The sequence below is a fragment of the Phyllostomus discolor genome, chromosome 4 (assembly GCF_004126475.2).
Source record: "Phyllostomus discolor isolate MPI-MPIP mPhyDis1 chromosome 4, mPhyDis1.pri.v3, whole genome shotgun sequence".
Lineage (NCBI taxonomy): Eukaryota > Metazoa > Chordata > Mammalia > Chiroptera > Phyllostomidae > Phyllostomus > Phyllostomus discolor.
The window spans coordinates 53333666-53359492 of NC_040906.2; the positions used below are offsets into that span (position 1 = coordinate 53333666).

The 25827-nt window shown below is 37.7% G+C and overlaps 1 protein-coding gene across 1 annotated transcript in view; it reads left to right on the forward strand.

Annotated features, from left to right (window-relative positions):
- Nucleotides 1-25827, forward strand: part of LRP2 (LDL receptor related protein 2) — a 199470-nt gene that overhangs the window by 66970 nt on the left and 106673 nt on the right. The window contains exons 11-25 of the mRNA XM_036023343.1: nucleotides 1910-2079; nucleotides 2751-2974; nucleotides 4238-4444; nucleotides 6575-6777; nucleotides 8625-8765; nucleotides 10189-10392; nucleotides 12335-12527; nucleotides 14409-14534; nucleotides 16307-16437; nucleotides 18958-19095; nucleotides 19681-19962; nucleotides 21086-21328; nucleotides 22457-22576; nucleotides 22681-22797; nucleotides 24423-24800. Of these exons, the coding sequence (XP_035879236.1) occupies nucleotides 1910-2079; nucleotides 2751-2974; nucleotides 4238-4444; nucleotides 6575-6777; nucleotides 8625-8765; nucleotides 10189-10392; nucleotides 12335-12527; nucleotides 14409-14534; nucleotides 16307-16437; nucleotides 18958-19095; nucleotides 19681-19962; nucleotides 21086-21328; nucleotides 22457-22576; nucleotides 22681-22797; nucleotides 24423-24800 (2877 nt within the window). The remainder of the gene's footprint in view (nucleotides 1-1909; nucleotides 2080-2750; nucleotides 2975-4237; nucleotides 4445-6574; nucleotides 6778-8624; nucleotides 8766-10188; nucleotides 10393-12334; nucleotides 12528-14408; nucleotides 14535-16306; nucleotides 16438-18957; nucleotides 19096-19680; nucleotides 19963-21085; nucleotides 21329-22456; nucleotides 22577-22680; nucleotides 22798-24422; nucleotides 24801-25827) is intronic.

Consider the following 25827-nt stretch of genomic DNA (forward strand, 5'->3'; position numbering starts at 1 on the left):
TTAATATTTTTTTTATTGGTTGCTTGTTCACTTTGGGCTTGGGCTATTATGTCATCTACCACACTTAATCATGGAATAAATTTTATGTCTACAGTTGACCTACTTGAGCATTTATCCTTAATTAGTTTATCTCCCACAGTGTAGGTGATGAGTATCTATTGAAATAATTTTGGTATTGTTTATGCAAAATTTAGGGGTGGTTCAGAATGGACTTGGTAAATTTGGATTAAAGTTTGTGAGAATGCCTTCTTCCTGAGTGTTTTATTAGAATCAATCTAGAGTGTTGTAGTAGAGAAAAGTTATGGGGAAAATCTGTTAAAGAAGAAAAGATGGCTACCTCAAAGCATTTTTGTCAACATGGATTTCTGTGTAAGAAGATTTCAACTTCACCCCTTTCTTCAGTTATTTTTTCCCTAGTTGATTTTGAAGTGCCTCTTGTGGCCTTCTGAAGCTTACTTATCTGCTCACATGATGGAGGAACAGCCCGTTTTCTAGTTGATTTTGTTTAGAGATACTTGTTTTTATTGTTTATGAACTTTTAGGTACAGCTGCTTTTTAAGAATTAAATTTATTTTTGAATAGGTAATATATTCACATATTCAAAAATTTTAAATTAGAAGAAGTAATTGAAGTAAATAATAAAATATCTTCTCCATTTGTTCCCTTTTGCCCAGTTTCCACTTCCATTCTCCCATGTCACTGTTTATTTTAATTCTAGAGATTGTTAAGTGCATAAATAAGAATATACAGATATTGATATTTAACTCTATTTTTACATATGTAGCAGAAGCTATGTACACAGCTCTGCATCTTGCTAATGTGCATAATACATTTTTAAGAGCTTTCATGTCAATGCAGAGAGCTCTTCCTCATCCTAGTAGTGGCATGCTAGTGATGTAATCCATTTTTTTGAGGTACATAATTTATTTAACTAGTCCCTTACTGATGGACTTTTATATCACTTTTTAAAGCAGAAAGTAGTGTCCCAGGTTCGATTCCCAGCCAGGGTACATTCCTGGGTTGCAGGCCATAACCCCCAGCAACCGCACATTGATGTTTCTCTCTCTCTCTCTCTCTCTCTCTCCCTCCCTCCCTTCCCTCTCTAAAAATAAATAAATAAAATCTTTAAAAAAAAAAGCAGAAAGTATTTTTTAAAACTAAAAGCTCTTTAAAATAAAATTTACTGGGGTGACACTGATTAATAAAATTATATAGGTTTTAAGTATACATTTCTAGGTTACATGGTCTGCATATTATATTATGTGCCCATCACCCAAACTCAAGTAATCTTCTGTCACCACATATTTACCCCCTTTAACCTTTACTAACTGCCCCCACCTTCTCTCTGGTAACCACCATACTGTTGTCCGTGTCTGTCACTTGTTTTCCGTTGCTGTTGCAAACCGGACTGCCATGGATAACCTTATTCACTTTGCGTGCTTGTAGGTGTAGCGGGTACAGCAGATTTGGATCCACCATTGCCATATTTTTCACAGAGTGATTTCCCAGGAGTCTTTAAAATGAGTTCTGTGTTTTACACAATCTAAAGTTGCACCTGGGGTACAGTGCTCATTTTTATCAAGGATTCTTGAAAAATATCTGATGTATTCCCCTCAGTGTCATGGAAAGTGCATTGGACTAGTAGCAGTCAGAACACTTGAATTCTTGGCAGACTCTGTTCTTAATTTACAGTGACTTTGGACACTTCATTAAGCAGCTTTGTGCCTCAGCTTGCCCATCTCTAAAATGGGTATAATGACACCTGTATATCTGACTCAAGTTTCTTTTAAAATAAAATAAGAAAGCATAGAAGAATGTATTTGAAAAAGCAGAAAAACATCAGTTGTAAGTTATTTCATCATCTTTGCTCATTTGAAGGAGTAATAATGCCTTCCTTTTTCACACTTAGCCGGTGAGGCCTCTGTTATCTTCTCTGATGGTCGAGATTTGCTAATGGGTGATATTCATGGAAGATCCTTTAAGGTCCTGGTAGAGTCTCAAAATCGTGGAGTGGCTGTGGGTGTGGATTTTCACTATCACCTACAAAGAGTCTTTTGGACTGACACCGTGCTAGATAAGGTAAATAGAAATTTCAGGAGGGTAGCTTGGGAGCTGATAGAACCCCAAGCACAAAGTGTTGATAGCTTTTCACTTTGGGGGGAGTAAAGGGGAAAGTTCCTTTGTTTTCTAACAAAAAAGGCCCTTGAGATATTTTATGTTAATCAGCACCTTTTCCATGCTATACTATTACATGGGACCCATTAAACAAAGCAGTCTATTATATGGATTAGCCTTGAGCAACTTTTAATTTTATTCGAAATGGAGTCCAAAAGCCTAATTAAAAGAAATAGTAGACATTCTTTCAAAACTGGACAGATATTTGGTAGTAATTTTTGAAACTTGATCATTTAAAATGTAAAAAATACTCTGCTTTCCCGTATGATAAAAATCAGATTTTACCTGCATCTTCTAAATGGAATCATAATTGAGGATTGAGTAACAAATATTGACATTATTTTGTCTAACAGCCAAATTTTCATTATACTGTCTTGTTTGGAATGCGTGATCGTTTTAACTTCAACTTTGAGTAATGCAGTGGTGATTTTTAAAACATAAATTTTAGAGACTCCAAAAGAATTATTGAGTTTTATTTCTCCCTCTTAATTTTCCTTGTACCATTAATAAAATTCTAATTCAATTAAATTGCACAAAAATTTTAAGAAGTATAATATTTTGGGGTTTTCTTTCAGGTTTTTTCAGTTGGTGTTAATGGTTTAGATATTCAAGAAGTTCTCAATATTTCTATTGATGATCCAGAGAATCTGGCTGTGGACTGGGTTAATAACAAACTTTATGTGGTTGAGACCAAGGTCAACCGCATAGATATGGCCAATTTGGATGGAAGCCACCGTGTCGTCCTTATAACCGAAGACTTGGGGCATCCTAGAGGGATTGCCCTGGACCCATCTGTTGGGTAAGTGATGTGAAAACATACTGAATCCAGTATTTTTGGTGTTTTATCTTTTTCCCCACACATAAAACATCTGTCGGACTATTTAAAGGTTAATTCTGATTTTTTTTAGGCTCCGTGCTCTAGACCCCATGTTTGTGTTCATAGAAGCTTTAAAGGAGTTGGCTAAATATACTCTCACTTGAAGATATGTAATTCAAACACACTTACTGATATACTAAAAATATGTGATGTTTTGGGGTATAGTTTTTTTCTTAGTGTTTGCATTTTTGCCTGGCTGAGAGATTGGACCCTGTGTTCTGACTCAACGTAATAATATTGCTACAACAAACATTACATTTGTTTTGCTATTATTAAGATGATCACTCTAGCAGGAATTAGCAGGAACTATCCCTTTCAGTGTTTTCTTGTTACAGACTAAGATTGAGATGTCAATGTTAATACCACATTGTCAGTTGTTCATTGTGAACCAGCCCAGCAAGATTGATAATGCTTACTTTTCTCCTGGTGTAAATTCAGATTTTCCTGATCTCCACATTTGAAAACAGTTATTGAAAACTTAGCTTTCTTTTAGGTTTTCCCAGTTGAGTCTTAGGACCCTTGAATGAACATTAGGCTACTAAAGCGTTGGTGAATGGTGATTATTCATTTCTACTTCATGATATCAGCTGTCCTCCTTGAACATGGATATGGCCTCTCAACTATGCCTTAGAATGGGGAATTAAGGAGGAAAATGGCTTGAAAGCCGGGATAGCTATTTTTAAATGTGAAAAAGAGACGTGAAAGAGCCAGGGAGCAGGCATGGGGGTGGATATAAATTTTTAAGCTGACATATTAGTGCATTTTAATAGTTGCTGTTTGGTGTTGTTGCCTCTCCTGATGGGCCTTCTTAGTCTTTGATTTTTTTTTAAAGATTTTATTTATTTATTTTTAGAGAGGGAAGGGAGGGAGAGAGAGAGAGAGATATCAATGTGATATCAATGTGCAGTTGCTGGGGGTTATGGCCTGCAACCCAGGAATGTACCCTGACTGGGAATCGAACCTGGGACACTTTGGTTCCCAGCCGCGCTCAATCCGCTGAGCTACGCCAGCCAGGGCAGTCTTTGATTTTTAATATTTTTTAACTTCTCTGTTATTTTATACCCCCATAGCTCTCTAATCAGGTGGAGGAAATTTCCATTGATCCAGACAAAATTAAAACAAATATTTCCAGATAAACTTGTAAAATAACTGACTTTTTCATCTTTTCTTTCTTTTTTTTTATAGTTACTTATTTTTCTCAGATCTGGAGAGCCTTTCTGGGGGACCGACAGTGGAAAGGGCTTTCATGGATGGTACTAACCGTAAAGATTTGGTAAAGACCAAGCTGGGATGGCCTGGTGGGATAACTCTGGATATCGTATCCAAGCGTGTTTACTGGGTTGACTCCCGGTTTGATTACATTGAGACTGTAACTTATGATGGAACTCAAAGGTAAGAAGAATTTTTTTCAATAACATAATGAATTTGGGGAAAGTACATGAAATTTATGGAGAAGGATACCAAAGGATCAGAATTAAAATACTGTTTTTTTTTTGGTTGAGATTATTAGCTTGAATGACCTTTTTGTTGACCTTTGCATGGTGACCTGCCCTGAGTTTTGTTAACGTTTCCTGTGTTCCATAATAACAGTCATCAAATATTCCCTAGAACATTTGTTTTTTGACTTCTCTTCCCAACCCCTCTTTCACTCTCAGAGAATGCAATTATTTTCACTGATCCCAGAGTCCATCTCTGCCTAGGCTCATTATACTCTGGGTCGCTTACGGTTTGCTTCTAAAAATAACCTTGTCTTTTCGCTTTTTAACTTTCCCTCAATAAATAAATGCTTTATTATTTATTTAACATTTTTTCTGGTGGGAATTAATTAGATTTTACCCTGTCCTTATATATATTTCAAATTTCAAAGAGAATTTCTGACTCATATTTTTACCTGATACACTTCAAAGATAGTTCAACAGAATAGTTGAATGTGGAATATGGCACAATTTTTCCATCATCTTTTTAGTCTCATTAGAGCTAACTATAAATTATTTAAATTGTTAACTATTTTAGGTCTTTCTTTTTGATATTTTCAAAAATGGTCTCAAAATATTGACCAAGAATAATTTACTCTGTGCATTCAGCAAATAAATCAGCCAGGTACATTTTGCAAATGACTTGATTTTATTGTTTTTTCCTTTATCCCTTTTGTGAGGAGAGTATCAGAGTTTGCCACTGGGATTTATATTCTTAGCACAGTCCTTCCATGGTTAAATGAAGTGGTAAGGCTATGACTTCTTATCACTGAAGCTGGTTCCTGTAGTGAGAATATGAGTTAATTTAATGAAAAAAAGTTAACTTGATAAGTCATATAAAAAGAATGAAAAATATCTGAATTTTTCTTTTTCATAGGGATTATATTATATAGTTCAAATATTTTTATGCTAAGGTTAAACTAAAACATAAAAGATAAAAACTAATAGATTTTCAGAAAGGTCTGAGTGGTTTGCTGGCTGTGAGGAAGCGTCAAAGGATAATAAATCTCGTGAGTACAGCTAAAATCATAAAGTCATTGCCTCTTGCTTTGCCAGCAGGTGGCATTCAGGGTTCTGGAATTTGCTAACTGAAAAAGAAAGCCATTCTCCAATCTTAAAGTGCCATGTCATTATCAAATGTTTCAAAGTGTGTGCCAACTTGTCACCTTAGGTTTCTTAGTTTTCTTTTTTCTCCTATAGTGTTTCCAGCATTGGTATCTTCGTCTTTTATTAGAGCCTACTGAGTGCTTTTCAGTTTTCTGGGATGCTAAGATTTTCCTTAAAAAACTTCCTATTATACCAAAAGAAAAAAGAGAATGAGTTTTCCCTCATGAGTCATTTTCCACCTCACTTTAAAGATATGGCCTGAGTTATCACTTACATGGATGTAGTCACGGTGGCACTGATTTCTTGCCCTTGTGTGGCACCTCTCACTTTTGTTTTGCTTAAGCAGCTCTGGGCATGCTGTGCCTCTACTACAAGTAGATCAGCTGTGAGTTTCATCAAGCAGAGCCACAAACGGGCACAGAACTGCTTCTTGCTCTCACTGGGGTGACATTGGGAACAGGTCTGTGTGTTTGCCGTGGGTTGACCCCTGCCACTCACTGTCCTGCACCCTAATTGCTGAGAAATGGGTCCAGGGTGAAGTTCATGTTGAAGGCATCCTTTACCAGACATCCAATCCCTGGTCACACTCTTTCACCTATGGATTTCAAAATGGCATGTCATATCTTAGCCTTTTTCTATATGAGGCAACCTTAAAAGAAGGAAGAGCAGCTAAGAAAATGGTAATTTCTTTTAAAAATCTAAAACAAGCTAGGATTGGAACTGGAATTTAAGTTTCAACGGTCTTTTCCAAAAGACATGAAAATCCTTTTATCAAATGTATGTGGAAATATATGTGTTTTTCAATGTATTTTATCTATAAATTCTATATTTGTAACAAGAAATTCTTTAGCTTTTTATGCATTTACTGGAACTAATTCCATCTTTAATCAAAATTAAGCAAAGCAAACAAAAATTGTATGCTATGTATCTTTTGTAACAGGAAGACAGTGCTTCACGGAGGCTCCCTCATTCCTCATCCCTTTGGTGTGAGCTTGTTTGAAGACAGTGTGTTCTTTACTGACTGGACCAAGATGGCTGTCATGAGGGCAAACAAGTTCACAGAGACCAGCCCCCAAGTGTACTACCAGTCTTCCCTGAGGCCCTTCGGAGTGACTGTTTACCATCCCCTCAGGCAGCCCTATGGTGAGCCCCTCAGCAGTGGAACCCATGTCTGGTGCTGGCCTTGGTAGAAAGGTTTTCTCAAAGCTGTGCAAGTGAATGATGAAGGATCTCATGAGATTTGGGGATGTTCTCAAATACATGAAGGGTTGTCTAGAGAGTTAAATCTTTTGAAATTGGCTCTGAAAATCATGAACATTCTGGAGAAACTGACATATTTCAGAGTTAAATCTATAGGGGACTTAGAGATTAATTTAACAGATATTTATCGTCACCTGCTATGTGCCCAATCCTGTCTAGGTACTGGAGATAGAGCAGGAAACAAACCAAACCAAAATATCTATCTTCACTCTACAGAAGGAAATCTTGCAATTCAATCCTCTGATAGTACAGTTGAGGAAACTGAGGCCCAGAGGAAGATAATGACATGCCTATGTGCTCATTTTAGCTACTTTCAGAGCCATTGTTTCCTTTTTCTCTGCTGTGCATCTAAGACACCCGTTCTTTGGTTTGCAGTGGGTCTGTCATAAGCAAATTGGGTTTGGTGGCTCTGGCTGGTTACTTATTAGAAAAAGAAATATTTTTATTGTGACACTGCTTAGTTTTATTTGATAGTAAGTTTTGTTTGTGTTTTATGGTTTTAAATTGATGTAACTGTCTGGGTTATATACAGCTCTTTTCTGTATTTGCTTTGTGCATCAAGGAAAAGAAATACAAAAAACTAACCTATGATGGTAGAAAGCTTAATATTAGTGAATAGTCATTTAGCAAACAACAGATTTCACTTTAAAACCCTTGTGTGAAGTGATGGGTCTCTGATCTTTTCCTAATCCACCATTCTTGCCATGTTGAGTCAGATAATCACATTTTGATTCCACCTGGCTGATGGAGAAAAACTATAATTAGGCTGATTTTTTTTAAGAAACCATTCACTATAACTAAAACATTCAGATGAATATCCTTTAATGTAGTCATCCTGGGAAAATACATATTTTAGATGAAAAAATATAGTGTATCTGAAGACATTTTGGAAATCTCTATTTGAAATAGTCAATTTATGAGCCCTTCATCAAAAAATTACCCAATTTTATCATCCAAATTATATCTATTATTTGTCTCAGAATGATATCTGGCTGTTGTTTCTCCAAGTCAATTCACCTGAGACAGTAAATAGACTATTTTAAAGATTAAGTCAAAGGCCAAGAAGAGAATTTCAAAAGCACATATAACATTTTTTAGTTGTGGCAGCATTGTGTTCAGTGAACTTCCAGAGGTCACTGCATTTTGAGAGTGGTTTTTGGAAGTACAAATGAATTTTGTTGCAGTCTTGCAGGGTTTTGAGTCAGATCTGAATTTAGTATAGCTGGTTGGACACCAAGGAACCTTGGGCAAGTTGTTTTACTTTTAGAGACTTGGCTTCCTCGCTGTAGGATTGGGGTACTACTAATCTCTTAGAGTCATTGATTTTAAGTTGGTTTACTAACAGAGTAAGCATCCAGTGAGTTATAATTATATTTTATGAATGGTAAAATAGCATGTAAGGGTTTTTTGGAGGGCAGTTATTTTCTAATCACTGAGGCTAGCAGACACAATTACTGGAAAAAAAGAACCCCCCAAATTATCCATTTGCAGGAATCATGGTTTTTTTTTTTTGCCACCACCAGTTGGAGAGTCAGTGGGAGAGAAGTGATGAAATTGAGAGGGCCAGAGTATCCCTAGGAGTGAATATATATAGTAGCAACCTGCAGTGGTGTCTCTGAATTTTACACACATTGTTCTATTTCACCTACAGGGCTCAAAAGTGGCTTCACCAGTCTGGGATAATTACACATTTCTAACCGAGGTTTCCCCCTGTGCATCTTCTCCTGCAGCTAGGAATCCATGTGGAGAAAACAACGGGGGCTGTGCACAGGTCTGCGTCCTCAGCCACAGGACGGATAATGGTGGCTTGGGTTACCGCTGCAAGTGCACATTTGGCTTCAACCTAGATGTGGATGGCCGCCACTGTGTTGGTAAGAAATTGGTTTTGGATTGTCTTTCTGCAAGGTGGCATAGAGGTATATGCTGCTCTTGGACTGTGCCAGCTCCCAGTCATACTTTTTCACTTTTCTGTAGCCCACAGGGCATCTTCCTCAGTAGGCCCCACTCCCCTGTACACAGAGCTGTGTTTAAAGAAGGCAATTTCTGTCTCTGGGGACTTGCCTTTAAGTCCACAGCTGGGGTTTTCTGGGCTCCCTTTCCCCTTGGGCTCCTCCCTGAAATCTTTGTCTGCCTTTTAAAATGGGCCATTGAAATTTCATAGGATTTCATTTCGAGTGTTTTTCTACTATGTATGCCTTTTTCACTTGAAATGTTAGCCTTAATTTCCATGGAGAGCACTCCCATCACTTTTATCCCTCTCTCCCAGGCTGCCACTTGTGCCACTTTGAATCAGGTAGTCACATCTTGGTCCCACCTGGCTTTATTGGGGTGGCTCAGTTCCTCATCTAGTTTTTCTCATGTCAGTTACAATTTTCTCTTTATATCTGCTTCTGTACCATGGGTCACATTCTTACCTTAAAGACTTCCTTTTTCCTCTTTGGTTACCTACGCATCTCCTCATAATTGGGCCATTGTCTCTCTCAGCTGATGAGATATATTCTGACAACATTTATTTCTTTTATTTTCACTTTGACAACCCTCCTTGTTATGCTTTTGATAAATTCTTACTCCCCAGATGGTGCTGCTTCTGGCTTAGTATGTAAGTTCTCTTATTCTAATTCAGACAAATTTGTTAACTTTGTAGATAATCCCAGATTCAGATAAAAATCACCTTCAATTAAAAAACCACATGCTTCTAACTATTATTGTCTAATAATCTTGTTTTTAAGCTGCTTCTGTAATTTTTCCTATGTCTCAGATATATATCCTTCATTTTTTTCTTTCTGATTTCCTGACATACTGTCACTGTCTCCTTTGATTTGAAACACCACTCCTTCTTTCGTATTTTCTACATTTATCCCCTCCCTTCCCTTCTTTCCCTCCTTTATTTCTTTCTAAGTAATTTCCCTTGTTGCTGTCAATTCTCCTCTTTTACTGGTCTTAATACATCAAAAAGTAAGGTAGGATTCTCTATACAAAAATCAATCTTGCTCTAGAATTTTGATGAAATTACTATGAGTTCAGTCAATACTGCTTTAGAAATTAAACATGCATACCATCTTTTATACAAATAAATCAATGATAAACTTCTCAGGGGGAAGATTGTAATACTCGTATTGCCTTTATTGCCGCTTATCTTTTTTCTTCCCTCCCATTATTTCCATCTATGTTCTCTACAGATTAATTTTTACATTTATTTTAGAATTATAAAAAGTTTTATGGATGTGTAAGTACTTGGACTTTAGAGAGGGCAAGAACCATGCTGTGGCTGACTGCACCGTGTCCTTCCTGTAGCTGTACAGCAGTTCCTGATCTTTTCATCGGAAGTGGCTGTTCGCGGGATCCCACTCACCATCTCCACCCAGGAAGATGTCATAGTTCCAGTGACGGGAAATCCTTCTTTCTTTGTTGGAATTGATTTTGACGCCCGGGAGAAAACCCTCTTTTTTTCAGATACATCAGTAGACATGATTTATAAACAAAAGATCGATGGCACAGGTGAGAAAAGGCTTTAAAAATTTTTGTGTTTTGTTGGTTTTGAATGATAATGCTAATATATATAGTTTGCTTAGTAAAACTTTGCATTCAATTCTTAAGCAGGATGTTTTACTAAATACTTTTAGTTCAGGAAAAGAAATCTATTGCTTTTCTTATGAATTAAGTTTAAATGAATACTTTTATTTTCACAATTACAAATGATGGTGCTTTTTAAAAAGATTTTATTTTATTTTTAGAGAGAGGGGAAGGGAAGGAGAAAGAGGGAGTGAAGCATCAGTGTGTGGTTGCCTCTGGAGTGCCCCCTACTGGGGACCTGGCCCGCAACCAAGGCATGTGCCCTGAATGGGATTCGGACTGTCGACCCTTTGGTTCACAGGGTCGCGCTCAATCCACTGAACTACACTAGCCGGGGCCTGATGGTGCATTTTAACAATGACAAGTATGATCATAAACGAAGCTGACACCCCATAAAGGAGCATCAAGTGTATGAAAGCTGTTAATGGGTTCGTTAACTAGAGGCTGTTCCTCACATGCAAGCAGCCAGATTGATTCATTGGGACTGCTCCTCTTTAGGGATGCAGGGCTCCCTAAATGCTGGGCTTGGAATAATAATAATTTTTTAAAAGACATGAATTATATATAAATGTGGATTTACTCTAACTTTTTAATTGATTGGAATTCTGTTATAACCTTCATAATCATCTCTGAAATATAAATTACATTTAGTCACAGTTTACTGTTGGGCCCTTTATTCCATGATGGGTGGATGGGAATACTCCTCCCATTCCTCCCCCTCTTCTAGACTCTCTCATTAACTCATTAACCTCCAGCTATGTTCTGAAACATGTGAAGTTGTCAATCAATCTCTTTCTCTCTCCCCTCTCCCCTGCTCCAAGTATTTGCTCTCTATCAGCCCCCGATTCACCACATCCTTGGGGAAACTTCTCCACACTTCCACCTTGCCATAAGCTCCATTCGGAGACTGCTCTCACAGCATCCTGTGCGTATCTCTGTCACAGCACCCATTACTGTTTTATTTTTGCTTCTTGGATTAATTGTCTCTCCTTCTCTCCCGCTTCATTATAAACACCTTGAAGGCAGTGCCCACACTTCTTTCAAGATGCCTCACTTCTCTATGTCTCAGTTTTCTCATCTGTAAAATAGTATGTGGGCCAGTTCCTGGCTCAGATTAAGTGCTCGATATAAGCTATTATTAGTAATACTATTAACATTTTTCTAAATATCTACTCTGGTGGAATTTTCTTTGTGCAATTTTCTGAATAAATGACTGGAAAAAGCACAAGGATTGCTTTCCCTATTTTGAAAGAAAAAGGTGTGATTGCTTACACTGATTCAGATTTTCTTTGGTGAGGAAAGGAAAAGAAGGGAAAAGGCATAAAAATTTCACAAAGAGAAAAGTGATCTTTTTTTCTCCTGCATCTAGTTCTGAGCTCCCTTCTGATATCTTTGCTGGTCTTTCCCATACTTGGCAACTTAGTGGCTGTGAAACACGGTGGATGAGAGCGCTGGGCGGCCGTAGCTCAGAGATATCCCCCGGTCGTACCTGGCAGCGCCAGTTCACCGGCGCGGTCTGTGGGTGGTGTGTGTGCATGTGTGAACTCAGGTATCTCCTCTTCACGTGTGCTGCAATGAGAATTATTTTTTCCTTGAACAAGGGAGTAAATCTAGGCCAGACCACTATGGCTCTGTTTTTATCAAAATCATATCTATTTTCGGAGATCTAAACTTTTGGGAATGGATAGATTCTAGGTTCTCCTCATGTTGTTGCTCAGCAGTTTACAGTTTTTTAAAAAAAGAATTTCGAATGATACTGAAATGTGCTCTAATTCTGACCCAAAATTTAAACATGCAGTAGTAGGAAAATGTATGTTTTACTATAAAACATGCTTAGTTTAAACCATGTCTGTATTTTAACTTACAGGAAGAGAAATTCTCACAGCTAACAGGGTGGAAAGTGTTGAAAGTCTGACTTTTGATTGGATTTCAAAGAATCTCTATTGGACAGACCTCTCTTACAGGAGTGTCAGTGTCATGAGGCTGGCTGATAAATCGAGGCGGGAAATAATCCGGAATTTAAACAACCCGCGATCCATCGTAGTTCATCCTATTGCTGGGTAAGTGTGAGCAAGTTCTCCTGAGAGCTTGAAACTGTGTGTAAGTTACTGAAAAGTGATGCCATAGGGATTTGGCAAGTCCAGCAAATATAAGATTGACTACACAAATTGATATCGGGTTAAATTTTATCCTTTTAGCATAGGTTTAAGTAATCACTTCATCTCCTTTAAAAAACTTTCTTCTTAGTTTCGGCTTTCCCAATTTTCACAGAAGTATGTGTGTGTGTTTCCACAATCGCAGAGGACCAAACAAGGCGATACAGACTCACTGGGGTAGGAATGAATATGTAGCAGAATGATCACAAAAGGCTCGATTTTCCCCTCTGCTGTAATATATTGATAGAAAGCTTCGTAAAACTTGCTTGATCATCAGTAGTTTTCAGAATAAAATGTCTCAGGCAACAGACTGAGTTTCATGTTTAACCATTTCAGAATTGGTTGTGTCAGACTGGAGAATACTGAACAGTTCGCACTTTTCCCTTTAGATTCTTATCTTTCTTATTTAAATATGTTTAATAGTTAATGTGTTTGTTTAGAACAAGTTGGATATAAGTAGTACTTGTATTTGAATGGAACAATTAAAAAAATGACTGATAATTCACTAAAACCTGGTTCACTGAGGGCGTACAGTAAGCACTGTACGTATATAATCTTGTCTAATCCAAAAGCCAGTTTGTAAGTGGGGTACATATAATACCTGTTTTAGAGATAATGAATCCGGGGCTCAGAGAGGTGAAGTGGTTTGCCCAAGGACCCACACACTTTTAGAGCAATGGTTAGTATTCAAAATCCAGATCTGTTGACTAGCAAGCCTGCGTGTCTAACAACTCTGTAGGCTATCTCTAGAGAATTTATTTTATATTTTAATTTTCTCCTTATGAAATAAATATATGAAACATTTTGAAACTGATATTAATAGGGAATTTGATTACACTATAGAGAATTAAACTGTTGATTTTTCTCATGAATTTATGTTAAACTAAATCTTTGGTGTTTGGTTTTGAAAAGCCATTAAATTCCTTTTTTTTTTTTCAAAAAATTTTTAAATATTTTATTTATTTATTTTTAGGGAGGGAAGGGAGGGAGAGAGAGAAAGAGAGAGAAAGAGAGAGAGAGAGAGAGAGAAACATCAATGTGCGGTTGCTGGGGGTTATGGCCTGCAACCCAGGAATGTACCCTGGCTGGGAATCGAACCTGGGACACTTTGGTTCCCAGCCCGTGCTCAATCCACTGAGCTACGCCAGCCAGGGCTAAATTCCTTTCTTAATGACTCCTTCATTTAAAATAATATGAAGTCACATTTCAGAAAAGACTAATTTCAGTTAAAAGCACCCTTCTCCCTGCTGACTTATCTTTTTGCCACTCAGAATAAAAGAGATGCCTTGGGTAAGACAATTCTTAAGAGTTACACTGTTGACTTGGCTGCTTTCGTCACCAGGGATCAGATGCTCCCCTACAGATTTACCAGTTTCTTGTGGAAGATTGCCAAAGAGCGATGTAGTGGATCAAGGATGTTTAATCCAGGGAGAAAGGGGACATTAAGATTTGTTTTCTTGTTCATATTTTATTATTTCCCTCGAACAACATGAACTATTTAAAATGTAACGTGAAATGTTTTTGAAGAATCTACTTGGCACAGTTGCTCTCTGCTCTGAATGTCCATCTAATGCCATTTGCATTTGCGGATTTAGTTCTATGTTGGAAAGTGAACCTTTAATTAAGAATTAGTTAATCAGATTTTCCCCCCTTTTCCCACATGCAAGCCCAATAGCATATAAAGAAAATGAAATTATTTGGAGAATCTGAGTTTGTGCTAAATCTCTCTAATTTATGTAGTATATTCCAGTGTTAACACCTTTGTTTTTTTACCTCTTTTTCTAGGTACATATTCTTCACCGATTGGTTTCGTCCTGCTAAAATTCTGAGAGCGTGGGGTGATGGATCTAACCTTTTGCCTATTGTAAATACTACTCTTGGATGGCCCAATGGATTGGCCATTGATTGGGGGTGAGTAGAAATCATCCTGAATTATTGCATTCCCACTTCCTGAGGGACCCATATGAGGCAATATGTGAAAATACGATGGAGTGAGGAAACTGGTACTGCTTGCCCTCAGGTGTTTAGGTATTTTTCCATCATTGATGGGCAATGGGGGAACGTTGTGGAATGCTGTAAGAACATAAAAACACAAACACAGCCAGTTTCTGCTGGAACAAAAACTAATGCATTCTCGAATGTTCTGATGAAATTGCTAAAGGAAGTGGAATGATATGACCTTGAAGAAGGTCAATATGGAGGGGACAATGCTCAGACCCCATTAGACATAGAAGAGGGATTTGATGAAGTGGAAAGGTCATGTGTAATTGTTAGAGGGAGCATCTTGAAGTTAGGAAATCTTTTCTGTCAATTAATCAAATGTATGTGAGATCTGTCCAGAAGGTATCCAGCTATGTCCTATGAAAAAATAGAGATATTTATTGAAGAAGATACAAGAAACATTGTACACAGGACAATGATGCCTCAGTCCCCTTTAAAGTAGGCACTGGGCCACCTCACAGAGTTCCGCCAAATGCCATCACCTGCCCCATCGTATTTTCTTGAATCTCATTGATGGTCTGAAATCTCTTTCCTTTCAAAGGTGATTTAGTTTTGGAGAAAGCCAGAAGTCACAGGGCACCAAATCTGGGCTGTAGGGTGCTGAGTCACCTGAGTGATTTGATGTTTCACCAAAAAACTACATGAGTGGGCATGTTGTTGTGATGAAGCTGCCAATCACCAGTTGTCCACAGCCAGGGCCTTCTGAATAATCTGAATAGTTTTCATGGATGAATATCCAAGCTTAATGCAAAATTTTATGCAGATTCATTGCTCTACTCCCTCAGTCATTTTAATGCCACTGGCACATAGTACACATGCTCACTCAATGGGGTCTACCACCCCCACTGACTAGTACAGTGAAGTCGTCATTGTTCACACATGCACATTACAGTCCACCCTCCTTGGCTGCCAGGTTATATTGATGTTGCACAAACTGTTCTCATTGTGTTAGCAATGGCTGGACTTTTTCTGGACAGATCTCGTAGTTTTCTATGTTCATTCTCAGAGGGTTTTTGGAGTATAAGATATAGTTCTCAAAAAATTGATGCTCAATTTAGAAATATAGGAAAAGTAACAGAGTAAATAAGCTCATGGATATGAAATGCCAATAGTAGTTTATAGAAGGAAAAAAAGGAAGAAATATATTTAACCTTTCAAACATAGATTAGCTACTAATGTTTTTCTTGTTTATTTAACAAGGAGAAAAACAAAAGTCCTAACTTGAAGATAATATTTCAAGTTTTCTAAAATATTTAATTGAAAATTCATAAAAGTAGCTGTATCTTTCTTGGGGGCATAAAACTATTAAGTTTTTGATGAGTATATTTAAGTTTTAAAAACTCCGTTTTTTTTTAAAGATTTTATTTATTTATTTTTAGAGAGGGAAGGGAGGGAGGGGGAGGGAGAGAGAGAGAGAGAGAGAGAGAGAGAGAGAGAGGGAAACATCAATGTGTGGTTGCTGGGGGTTATGGCCTGCAACCCAGGAATGTACCCTGGCTGAGAATCGAACCTGGGACACTTTGGTTCCCAGCCCGCACTCAATCCACTGAGCTATGCCAGCCAGGGCTAAAACTCTGTTTAATAAATGTGTCAACTGAACATACTATTTTTGAATGCCCTCATTATAAAGGATACTTTGTTAGTTTCTGGATAACAATTAACTAAATATTTTGTTATTTTAGTGCTTTACGATTGTACTGGGTAGATGCCTTATTTGATAAAATTGAGCACAGCACCTTTGATGGTTTAGATAGAAGAGCCCTGGGCCATATACAGCAGATGACACATCCATTTGGACTTACTGTCTTTCAAGGTATGTTTTGAAGCAATAAAAGTGTGTGCTGTTTTTATACTTTGCCAGTTGTAGTAGTAGACTCATCCTCATTTGATAATCTCACATTTCTGGTAAATCTTACTTTAGAATACAAAAATGAAAATGGTACTATTATGTATAGGCAAAATACTTGCCTTGTTGATTGAATATTTCACTTTTAGAGTATATTTTTCTTTTAGATACTTTCAGATAATAATGTGCACACCTTGTAGGGTATGGCACTTTGTAGAATACATGTTATACAGTCTAACACACCAAGTACTCTGTTACAGAAATATTAAACAAAGGGATAGTAAATTATGGTCTAAATTGTTTTAAAAAATAAAACAGCAAGCCCTGTTCATAGTAACTCTTGTAGAATTTCATTATTCTCTGATGTTTGCAAGATCCTCTTCAGAATTTTTTGTGGAAAAACTATTGTATGTACTCATCAGCTGTATGCTCACTGAATGCCTGAAGCTTTTTAGTCACATCATCTTTGTTATATAGAAATGTTAAGATATGGCTTATGAAGAATATAGCAAGATATAGTTTTTTTTTCCCCTAAATAATTGAATGCTACTAGTAAAGATTGTTGGAAGCATGGAATTCTGGAAACCTACCACACCAGTGATCACACCGATGTATCAGCTCTCCTTCTCCCAGCCCTCTTCTTGAGTGTAAGCATGCTGCTTGATTAGAGTCGTTGGGAATAAGAATGTAGCTTTGCCCCATAAAGCAGGTAGTTTGTTCAGTCTTGAAGACAGGGGTTTCCATGAATGAGTGTGTATGGTTTCTAGCACTAGGCCAAGAGGGAGAGGAGAGACTAAAATCTACTCTGGTTTTGTTCGACAAACCATAGTTAGTCCAGTTAGAGGACACGCCCTGATGTGAACCACCAAAGGCCTTACCAATAGTGTTAGTAGTGTCTGTGGTTGAGACTTCCTACTCTGAATAATTAGCACAGTGCTTAAACAAAACAAAACTAGACACTGACAATAAATCAAAGACTTTCTCATGCACATATAGTGTGGAATAAATAGCTAGTAAATACATGACATATTTCATCCTGCTGTCTGTTTATCTGCGGAGGAGTGCAAGGCATTTAAAAGTATTTAAGAAATGCTTTTCTGAGACTTTTGATGTGTCAGTCATATTCATCCCCCCGTGCATTCACTCCCTTTTCAGTAGTGACATCAATCACATGCTATGTGCTGTCACACAGGAACATTATAAAAATGTTAAATTTTATCTGCTCTTTGCTGGAATGTTCTGGGATTAAATAAAAATGTAGTTTCAGTGTCTTTTGGTTTCATCAATATGAAAAAAATTTGAGTGCAAAACCATGAGGCACAAGATTCTCAAAATAATAATAATAATAGTAGTAGTAGTAGTAGTAGTAGCTTCCCACACCACCTTTCATTGTGAATGTCTCATGAAAATGTCTTTTATTGCTCAACACCATGGAAACCATGCATCTTTCTCACCGTGGCTAGGTTTGCTTGACTGACTGTCATGCCCCACAGGACTAAACGGTGATTGGATTCCTTGTCTATTTAAGTGAAGTAAAATACTTTCGTGAGTGGTGAGACTGAGATCGCCATCAGTCCAGATACTATTTAGTGAGTCCAGGGACTGATGATTCATTGATTGGACCATAGATAAGGAAAACTGGTCCAATGATAACATTTGTGACATCTCAGTCATTGTCTGGTTATCTGGAATTTTTAGTTAGTTAAAAGAGAAAAATCCACTCTGACTTAATTCTTTCCCTTATAAACTTCTCTGCTTCAGTAGCTTGTGTAAAGTGAAAATGATTAAATTTTTGATGTTAAGAATCTTACATGACTTTTACTATTTTGAGCTCCATGGAGCGTTCATGTGGTGGTCGGTGCAGGCACACTTCAGCGGATAATTTTATTAGTCCCCAAACATACTGAAAGCTTCTTTTTGGACTAGATCTATCCTTTTCTTTTTTTCAACAGCTTTTCATTAAAACTGAGTGTAAAAATTTTAAAAATATTCCCATTAAGACTGGGAATATGAAATTTTTGACCTGGAAGGGAGCTTAGAGACACTTTTGAGGATTGCCTTTATTTTTCTAGGTAAATGAGACTTCACAAGGTTAAGTATTTGCCGGCCAGCACTGATCAGGTTAGTGTGTTGGCTGGGAGAGGAACGCAGACTCAGGGGGCACCCTCTAGTGTTCTCTAAAAGAATCCTGATGCCTTTTAATTTTTTTCACCCCTGGAAGTCTAAATGTCATTGCTATCAAATGCAGTCACAATACTCCATATGCATTTGCTTGAATATGAACCCTAATATTACTGAAAATATAGCCTCTGTCAGAGTCATTTTAGAGAGTGACAAGTCATGGAAAATGACTACAGAAACGTATTACAGATCTTTATGGGAGAAGCTTCTCGCATTTGCAAGAAACATCACAAAACTACTGTGTATTTTCAAGTGATTTATAAATGAGCTGTGACAAAACTACTAATCACCGGTGTTTCTTTTTAGACTATGTATATTTTACTGACTGGAGACTGGGTGCTATCGTTCGAGTCAGGAAAACAGACGGTGGAGAAATGACGGTTATCCGACGCGGCATCAGTAATATAATGCACGTGAAGTCATATGATGACAACATCCAGATTGGTGAGTGGGACTGCTGAGCTCTTTTATGTGGGTGTATCTGTTTAATATGGCAGCGCGTTTTTTCTTGAAGTACTTGTTATTGAATATAGATCCTGAGAGTTTCATATTCCTGTCACCCAGATATTTAATACTGTAAGATTTAAAAATCTCTGTTCAACTCTGCTAACTCAGAAAGTGTTGCTGGAGCCCTGGCCTGGTGCCCAGTTGGTTGGAGCATCATCCCGCACACCAAGAGTTTGCGGGTCTATCCCCGGTCAGGGTGCATACCTAGGCTGCTGATTTGATCCCCTCCCTGTTGGGGCGTGTATGGAAGATACTCCTCTCCCTCCCTGCCCCTCTCCCTTCCTGTCTCTCTAAAAATCAATAGAAACATATCTTCAGGTGAGGATTAAAAAATGTTTAAAGTGTTACTGGAACAAAATACGTTGAATGTTATATTTGGCATGTTGATTTTCAAGAGTGAGCTACTTTTTAGCATTGGTCTGACAAGTTTTCTTTCCCATTTGTTGTTCTTCACAAACAATACTTGTGATCAACCTAAGGGCAATGGGATTAACTCACTGTCTCAGTATGTTGCTTTTTCAGGTTCTAACTATTGTAATCGACCCACCCATCCGAATGGCGACTGCAGCCACTTCTGCTTCCCAGTGCCAAATTTCCAGCGGGTGTGTGGTTGCCCCTATGGAATGAGCCTGACCTCCAATCACTTGACGTGCCTGGACGACCCGTCCCGTGAACCACCCTTGGACCAGTGTGGCTCCTTTTCCTTCCCGTGTAACAATGGCAGATGTGTGCCCAGTTACTACCGCTGTGATGGGATTGACGACTGTCATGATAACAGCGATGAGCATCTATGTGGCACATCTAGTAAGTAGCACATACATGGGAGATACCTTATGTGAAGAATGGAGAAAGGTAGGCTTTAAAATAAAAACAAGCTTAGGTTAGCTCTATGGGAAAAAGTTTCTTTTAAAATTTCAGATTTTAGGAAGGCAGATAATAAATATCATTCATGGATAACATCACAAATGATTACTTGCATTGATTTGGACTACCTTCAATAAAATGTCTTTTTGACATCGGCTGTTTGGACCAATGCAGAGTCGTTACATCTTGTCAAGCTTTTCAAAAAGTCAAATCAAAATACACTAGACATAACCTTTAGTATCCAAGAGGACAGTATCACAGAATAAGTACTTGCAATAATGGCTTTGAAAATCTCATGGGCTGTATTCCCCCCTCCCCACCCGCCCCACCTGCCCCACCATTGCTGTAAAATGAATTAGGGCTGAAATGGTGGTCTTCATCTTTGTATTGTTTTTTTTTAATGATAATCTGGCTTATAAATTTTGGACCCTAATAAATGCTACTGCAGAACACAAACTATTCCATTAAAAAAAAGATAGAAGACAGTTGAAATGTCAGAAATATCTATCACATTGAGATTAATAATAATAATAGCCTGTCTTAGAGAAAAAGAAAAGTTACATATTTGAAAATAAAAGTGCCCACTTATACATTTTTCTGAAATTTCTTCCTTTTTCTTCCTTTTGTGTATTATTTTCCTCTTTCTGTAAGTACCAATTTTTACCCAAGTATTTTATTAATTTGCATTTTTCAAATGACATACTCTCAAGGTTTCTGTAGACCAGATTTGAAATTGTTATGGGAGGAAGGAAGCTTAAAAGTAAAGGATGACACCAGCGATGACTTCAGTCCTGGGCAGAGTCCCCAAAGCCTCAGCTTCCTCATCTGTAAAATGTAGATAATTATATGTACCTCACAGTGTGAGGATATGATAACTGCTAAATAAATACCACAATGATGATGATGAGGAGGAGGGGAAGGATTTGGAATGCTTGCACATTTCTCCCTATTTTGTATGATGCTCCTATTGAAAAAGGAGAAGAATTGGGCCTCTACAAGGTAAGGACTCTTTAAAAGACTATAAAAACAAATATCTTTGTGATGACTTTTGTTTTTGTTGCAGACAATTCCTGTGCATCTTCAGCATTTACCTGTGTCCATGGAGGAGAGTGCATCCCTACACAGTGGCGCTGTGACAAGCAGAAGGACTGCATGGACGGCAGTGATGAGCAGAACTGCCCCACCCATGAACCCATTTCCTGCCCTGCATCTTTCTTCACCTGTGACAACAACCTCTGTATCTCAAGGAACTGGCTCTGTGACACAGACAATGATTGTGGGGATGGATCTGATGAAAGGAACTGCAGTAAGTTTGGAATGAACTTCTTTTGGTTGATCATCCTAGTAAATAGATTTGAACAATCAGTAGCCTTGTACACGTTCCTCTAAGGCTCTCAAAATTTTCATTGTGTCTTAGCCACTTTTATTCCATCTGTTGATCCTTTTATCAATAAGCTATAAGTGCAAAGACCTGGGAAGCTTAGATCCCTCCTAGATATCGAGCTTTTTGGAAGCAAAATAAAGACTGTCTTTGATGTCTAACATTCAGATAGAAACTGAAAATAATCTCTCAACTAACCATTTAGATATTTTTAAAAATTGTTTTTTCTAAATCATATAAACATATCCAGACATTTGGCTCTTGTTTTTCTTTTCATTTGATACAGGCAAAAAGGCAATAGAATAAAGACTCATAGAACATTTAAATTACCATTAATCTTACCCACCTGCTTTTTATCTTGTGAGTTCTAATTTTCTTCTGGTTGTTGTTTGTTTTCATGTCTGCAATAATAGTTTAAGGCAGAGTAAAGTTCCCTGGGCTAAGTTCTAGTTTTGGACCAAGCAAGTCCCTTTCCTTCTGGAGATGATGAGCTTTAAGATCCCTTCTAGCTTTCACATTGCATGAATCTGTATTGCCCCACCTGCAGAGGGGCAGCCAGCACATCTGGTTCTAAGGCTGTGTCTCTTCAGCAAAGTAGGACACCAGTTTTTAGTATTGTTCTGCTTAGACTTGGGATTAAACCAGTTATCATGATCAGCTTATACACTACTGCTACTCGGCACATAGGTCACGCTGACCATGCTGCCTTGTTGGGCTCCATTGCCTAGCCTTGGGGTAGTCCTGGACTTGCTAGTATTCCTGAAGTGTAGTCTAGTCCAAGCCCATAATGCTCACTTTCTACGTGTGGTTTGTTTTTCACAGTGTAATCACTGTTTTTGACTTTGCCCATGATCTTTTTATTGCTTTTCTAAAAACTCTGCTAATTTTGAGTGCTCTTGCTGGCCTGACTTTGGCAATGTGGCTGATTTGAAGGAATTTTGAACACATGTACAATTGAGATAACTTAACTATCTCTTTAACATTTTTAATTTTGGCTCTGATACACATTAAACAAAAAATAAACTATTTGATCTTGTTTTGGGATGATGGTAGATTTCACAGCGACATGCCTACCTAGTCAGTTTCACTGCACTGACCATCGGTGTATTGACCTATTTTACGTCTGTGATGGGGACAAGGACTGTGTTGATGGATCTGATGAGAATGGTTGTGGTAAGTGGATGGCTTTCTCTTTATTCATGCTGTTTAGAAAAATTTCAATGTTTAGTCATTTTCTCATTGAGCTGGTTTCTAACGCTTTTCTCTTTCATTCTTAGTAATTAATTGCACTGCTTCTCAATTCAAATGTGCCAGTGAGAATAAGTGCATTAGCAACATATATCATTGTGATGGTGTTTTTGACTGCAGTGACCACTCTGATGAGAAAGACTGCCGTAAGTACTATAAACCCAGCATGCTTCAGATGAAGGATCATTTCATTTTAACAACACTGATACTGCCACAGGTTTTCTCTAAGTCAGACAAACTGGAGGGAAGACAGTCTGAATTAAAAAGTATTATCAAAGGAATCACAAAGCATTATCAAAGTATTAAACATACAATAAAGTTGCCAAGGCATTGCCAAATAATGATTTATAACTTGTGAATCAAGTAGTTGTGTAAATGGGCACTTTCAAATAGTTTCTTAGGTAGGCTAAATATTTTTGTTTTTACTATTATATTTTTCCTAGGATACTCCAAATTAGCATGTTTCAAATTTTTGAGACATAGCATGTAAAAGGGCATTTTAATGTTTTTTTTTTTTTAAATGTCAATATGGAGGTCAAATCATGGTATGCATATGGTATGAGCAGAATTAGATATTGAGTCTAATGAATTCATTCTTTCAGCTGTTATTGATTGAACATCTGCTAAGATATTATATACAGTGTTTGTTCTTAAAGTCTGATAAGAGAAATTATAGAAAGTTAAGAGGTGATTAAAGCAAGGTGGGCAGTTACAAGAGCCTTAACAATGAATACAGATAAAATTCTATGGAGGCTCAGAGAAAAGAAATTCCTTCTACTCAGAGGATTCAAGGAGAACTTTGTGGAATATAAATCTGATGGACCTATAATGTCCAAAGCCTGGAAACCTACAATGAATTGGATTTGTTATTGCCTACATTTTGTGTTACATGGATTTTAAGCTTCTAAAAAAATTGTCAATGAAGTGGTCATTTGTTTGAATAATGATATTTTAGACCATAAAAAGTGGGTTTCTATCAATTCTCCCCAATCAAAAAAGTAGTGCTTAAACCTATGGATAATAAGCGAAGTTAAATACAATGCTCACGTACTTTATAGGTGTGTACCACACCAAGAAATTCATAATCACTAATTTTCCTGTTTCACATTGAAACTGTAGAGTTCTATGATAAAATGAAGTTAAACTTTCAGGTGCCAGTGTCTTGCTGTTGCCCCACGAGGTCCTTGGGGGGGAGTTAGGGCTTACCTAGGTGGAATAGGGAGACACTTCCTATCTCTCTCTCAGGGATTACTTGATGAACAGTGGGAAGTTTGCAAAGAATTAAGGACTTACTGTCCCCTTTTATTTACCCAATATGTGCTGGATTCATTGCATATAGCTCAGTTGAGGAACAATGATAACATCCAAATGTATGGTATTAAACACATGAAATTCAAAGTAACAATAGCTAATTAAGCTCTGTTGAAATGCTCTGGAGATTCTTTAATAAAGAGACAGATACATTTTATTATTTATTCTGTAATTGAATCAGCGTAAGAAATGTTCTTTTGACTCAGAGATTTATCTTCTGTTCAAGGGTTGTGCATCAGGTTCTTTGTTGTCAAATCAACTCATCAGACACATATAAAGATTTCTATTTACCACAGTGTTGGAGAAGATACTACATGTATTATTTTATATTTCAATATTTATTTTGCCATAGTCATTCTTATAAACCTACCATTGATTCAAAATCATTTCCTATAAGGATTATATAAAAGGGATTATAAATTGCATTCACAAGCCTATTTTTCCTATGCTTTTCTCTTAGAAACCAGGCCTCCGGGCATGTGCCACCCAGATGAGTTTCAGTGCCAATCAGATGGTCTCTGCATCCCGGGGAACTGGGAGTGTGATGGGCATCCAGACTGTGTCCATGGATCTGATGAGCACCATGGCTGCGTGCCCAAGACCTGTTCCCCATCTCAGTTCCATTGTGACAATGGACACTGTATCCACAGAGAGTGGCTCTGTGACGGAGACAATGACTGCAGGGACATGAGTGATGAGAAGGACTGCCCTACTCCAGCCTTTATCTGTCCCAATGGGCAATGGCAGTGCCCTGGCCATAGCATCTGTGTGAATCTCAGTGCAGTATGTAATGGCATCCCTGACTGCCCCAATGGGACAGATGAGTCCCCACTTTGCAGTAAGTTTCCTGACCACAGTTTACTGGCCATAAATTCATTCTGACCAGTGACCCCTTGTACATCACCATTGTCATAACCACCACGTAGCTTTTGAGGAAGGGATTTCAGTTCCTCTCTGAGTTCACTGTAGGGAAAACCATCATGATTCAAATAAATCATCACTGGATAATATTTCTCATTAAATCCTTTGCACTTGGCTCTGTGTTTTTACTTCTTTTTTTGTAATTACTAAAAAAAAGACTAAATGAGGCCATTAGATTGTCAAATTAAATTTGGTTCTTTTGGTAATGTGCTCGTAAGTTTTTCTAACTTTAATATTTTCTCATTTTAATCAGAACTTGCCACAAAACAAATGAGATCGGGGATTTGTGTTTGCTGTGATTAAAATTCTGTGATTAGCATGTAATCCTAATTACTGTCCTTTCTTTCTTTCCTCTTTAATCAATGCTCACTCTCAGATGAACCCCAGCCAGGTATGATTGCCAAATATTTTAGATTTTTTATGATTTTGTATGTGTTGTGTTTGTACTGAAATGTCCTAATCCGTTTGACTTACTCCCCCTTCTAGTGCATGATTTGTACCATGACCCTTATAAGTTACATGGAAATAGAGAGCATTTGCATCCCCAGGTGTATGAGCTGTCTTTGGGTGGCTTCAGGCATTGCCGTTTGGGCCCTGAGAGTAAAGAATGATGGCATGTTAGTGGATCTGTGTCTTCCAATGTTCTTGACTTTTCTCTTCCATGTATTCACTTTCACAGACCTTCCATCCAGCCCTTGCTCGTATTGTCAAAGTCTTGTCTTCCACTTCTGTTTGGGTAAAAAAATAACAGGAAGCAAATGAGAAGTAATTTAGGTTTCTTTGCATGCTTCATCAATGACAGCTGTGTTTCTTGTTGTCAACAATGTTTTCCCAAGTTTCTCTCACTGCACTATATGGAATTATAATAGTGGGCTGTAGCGAAGAAAATGGTCCAAGCCCAGGGGATGTGCAGAATAGTAAATCCCTCAGGCTCATCAGAGCAG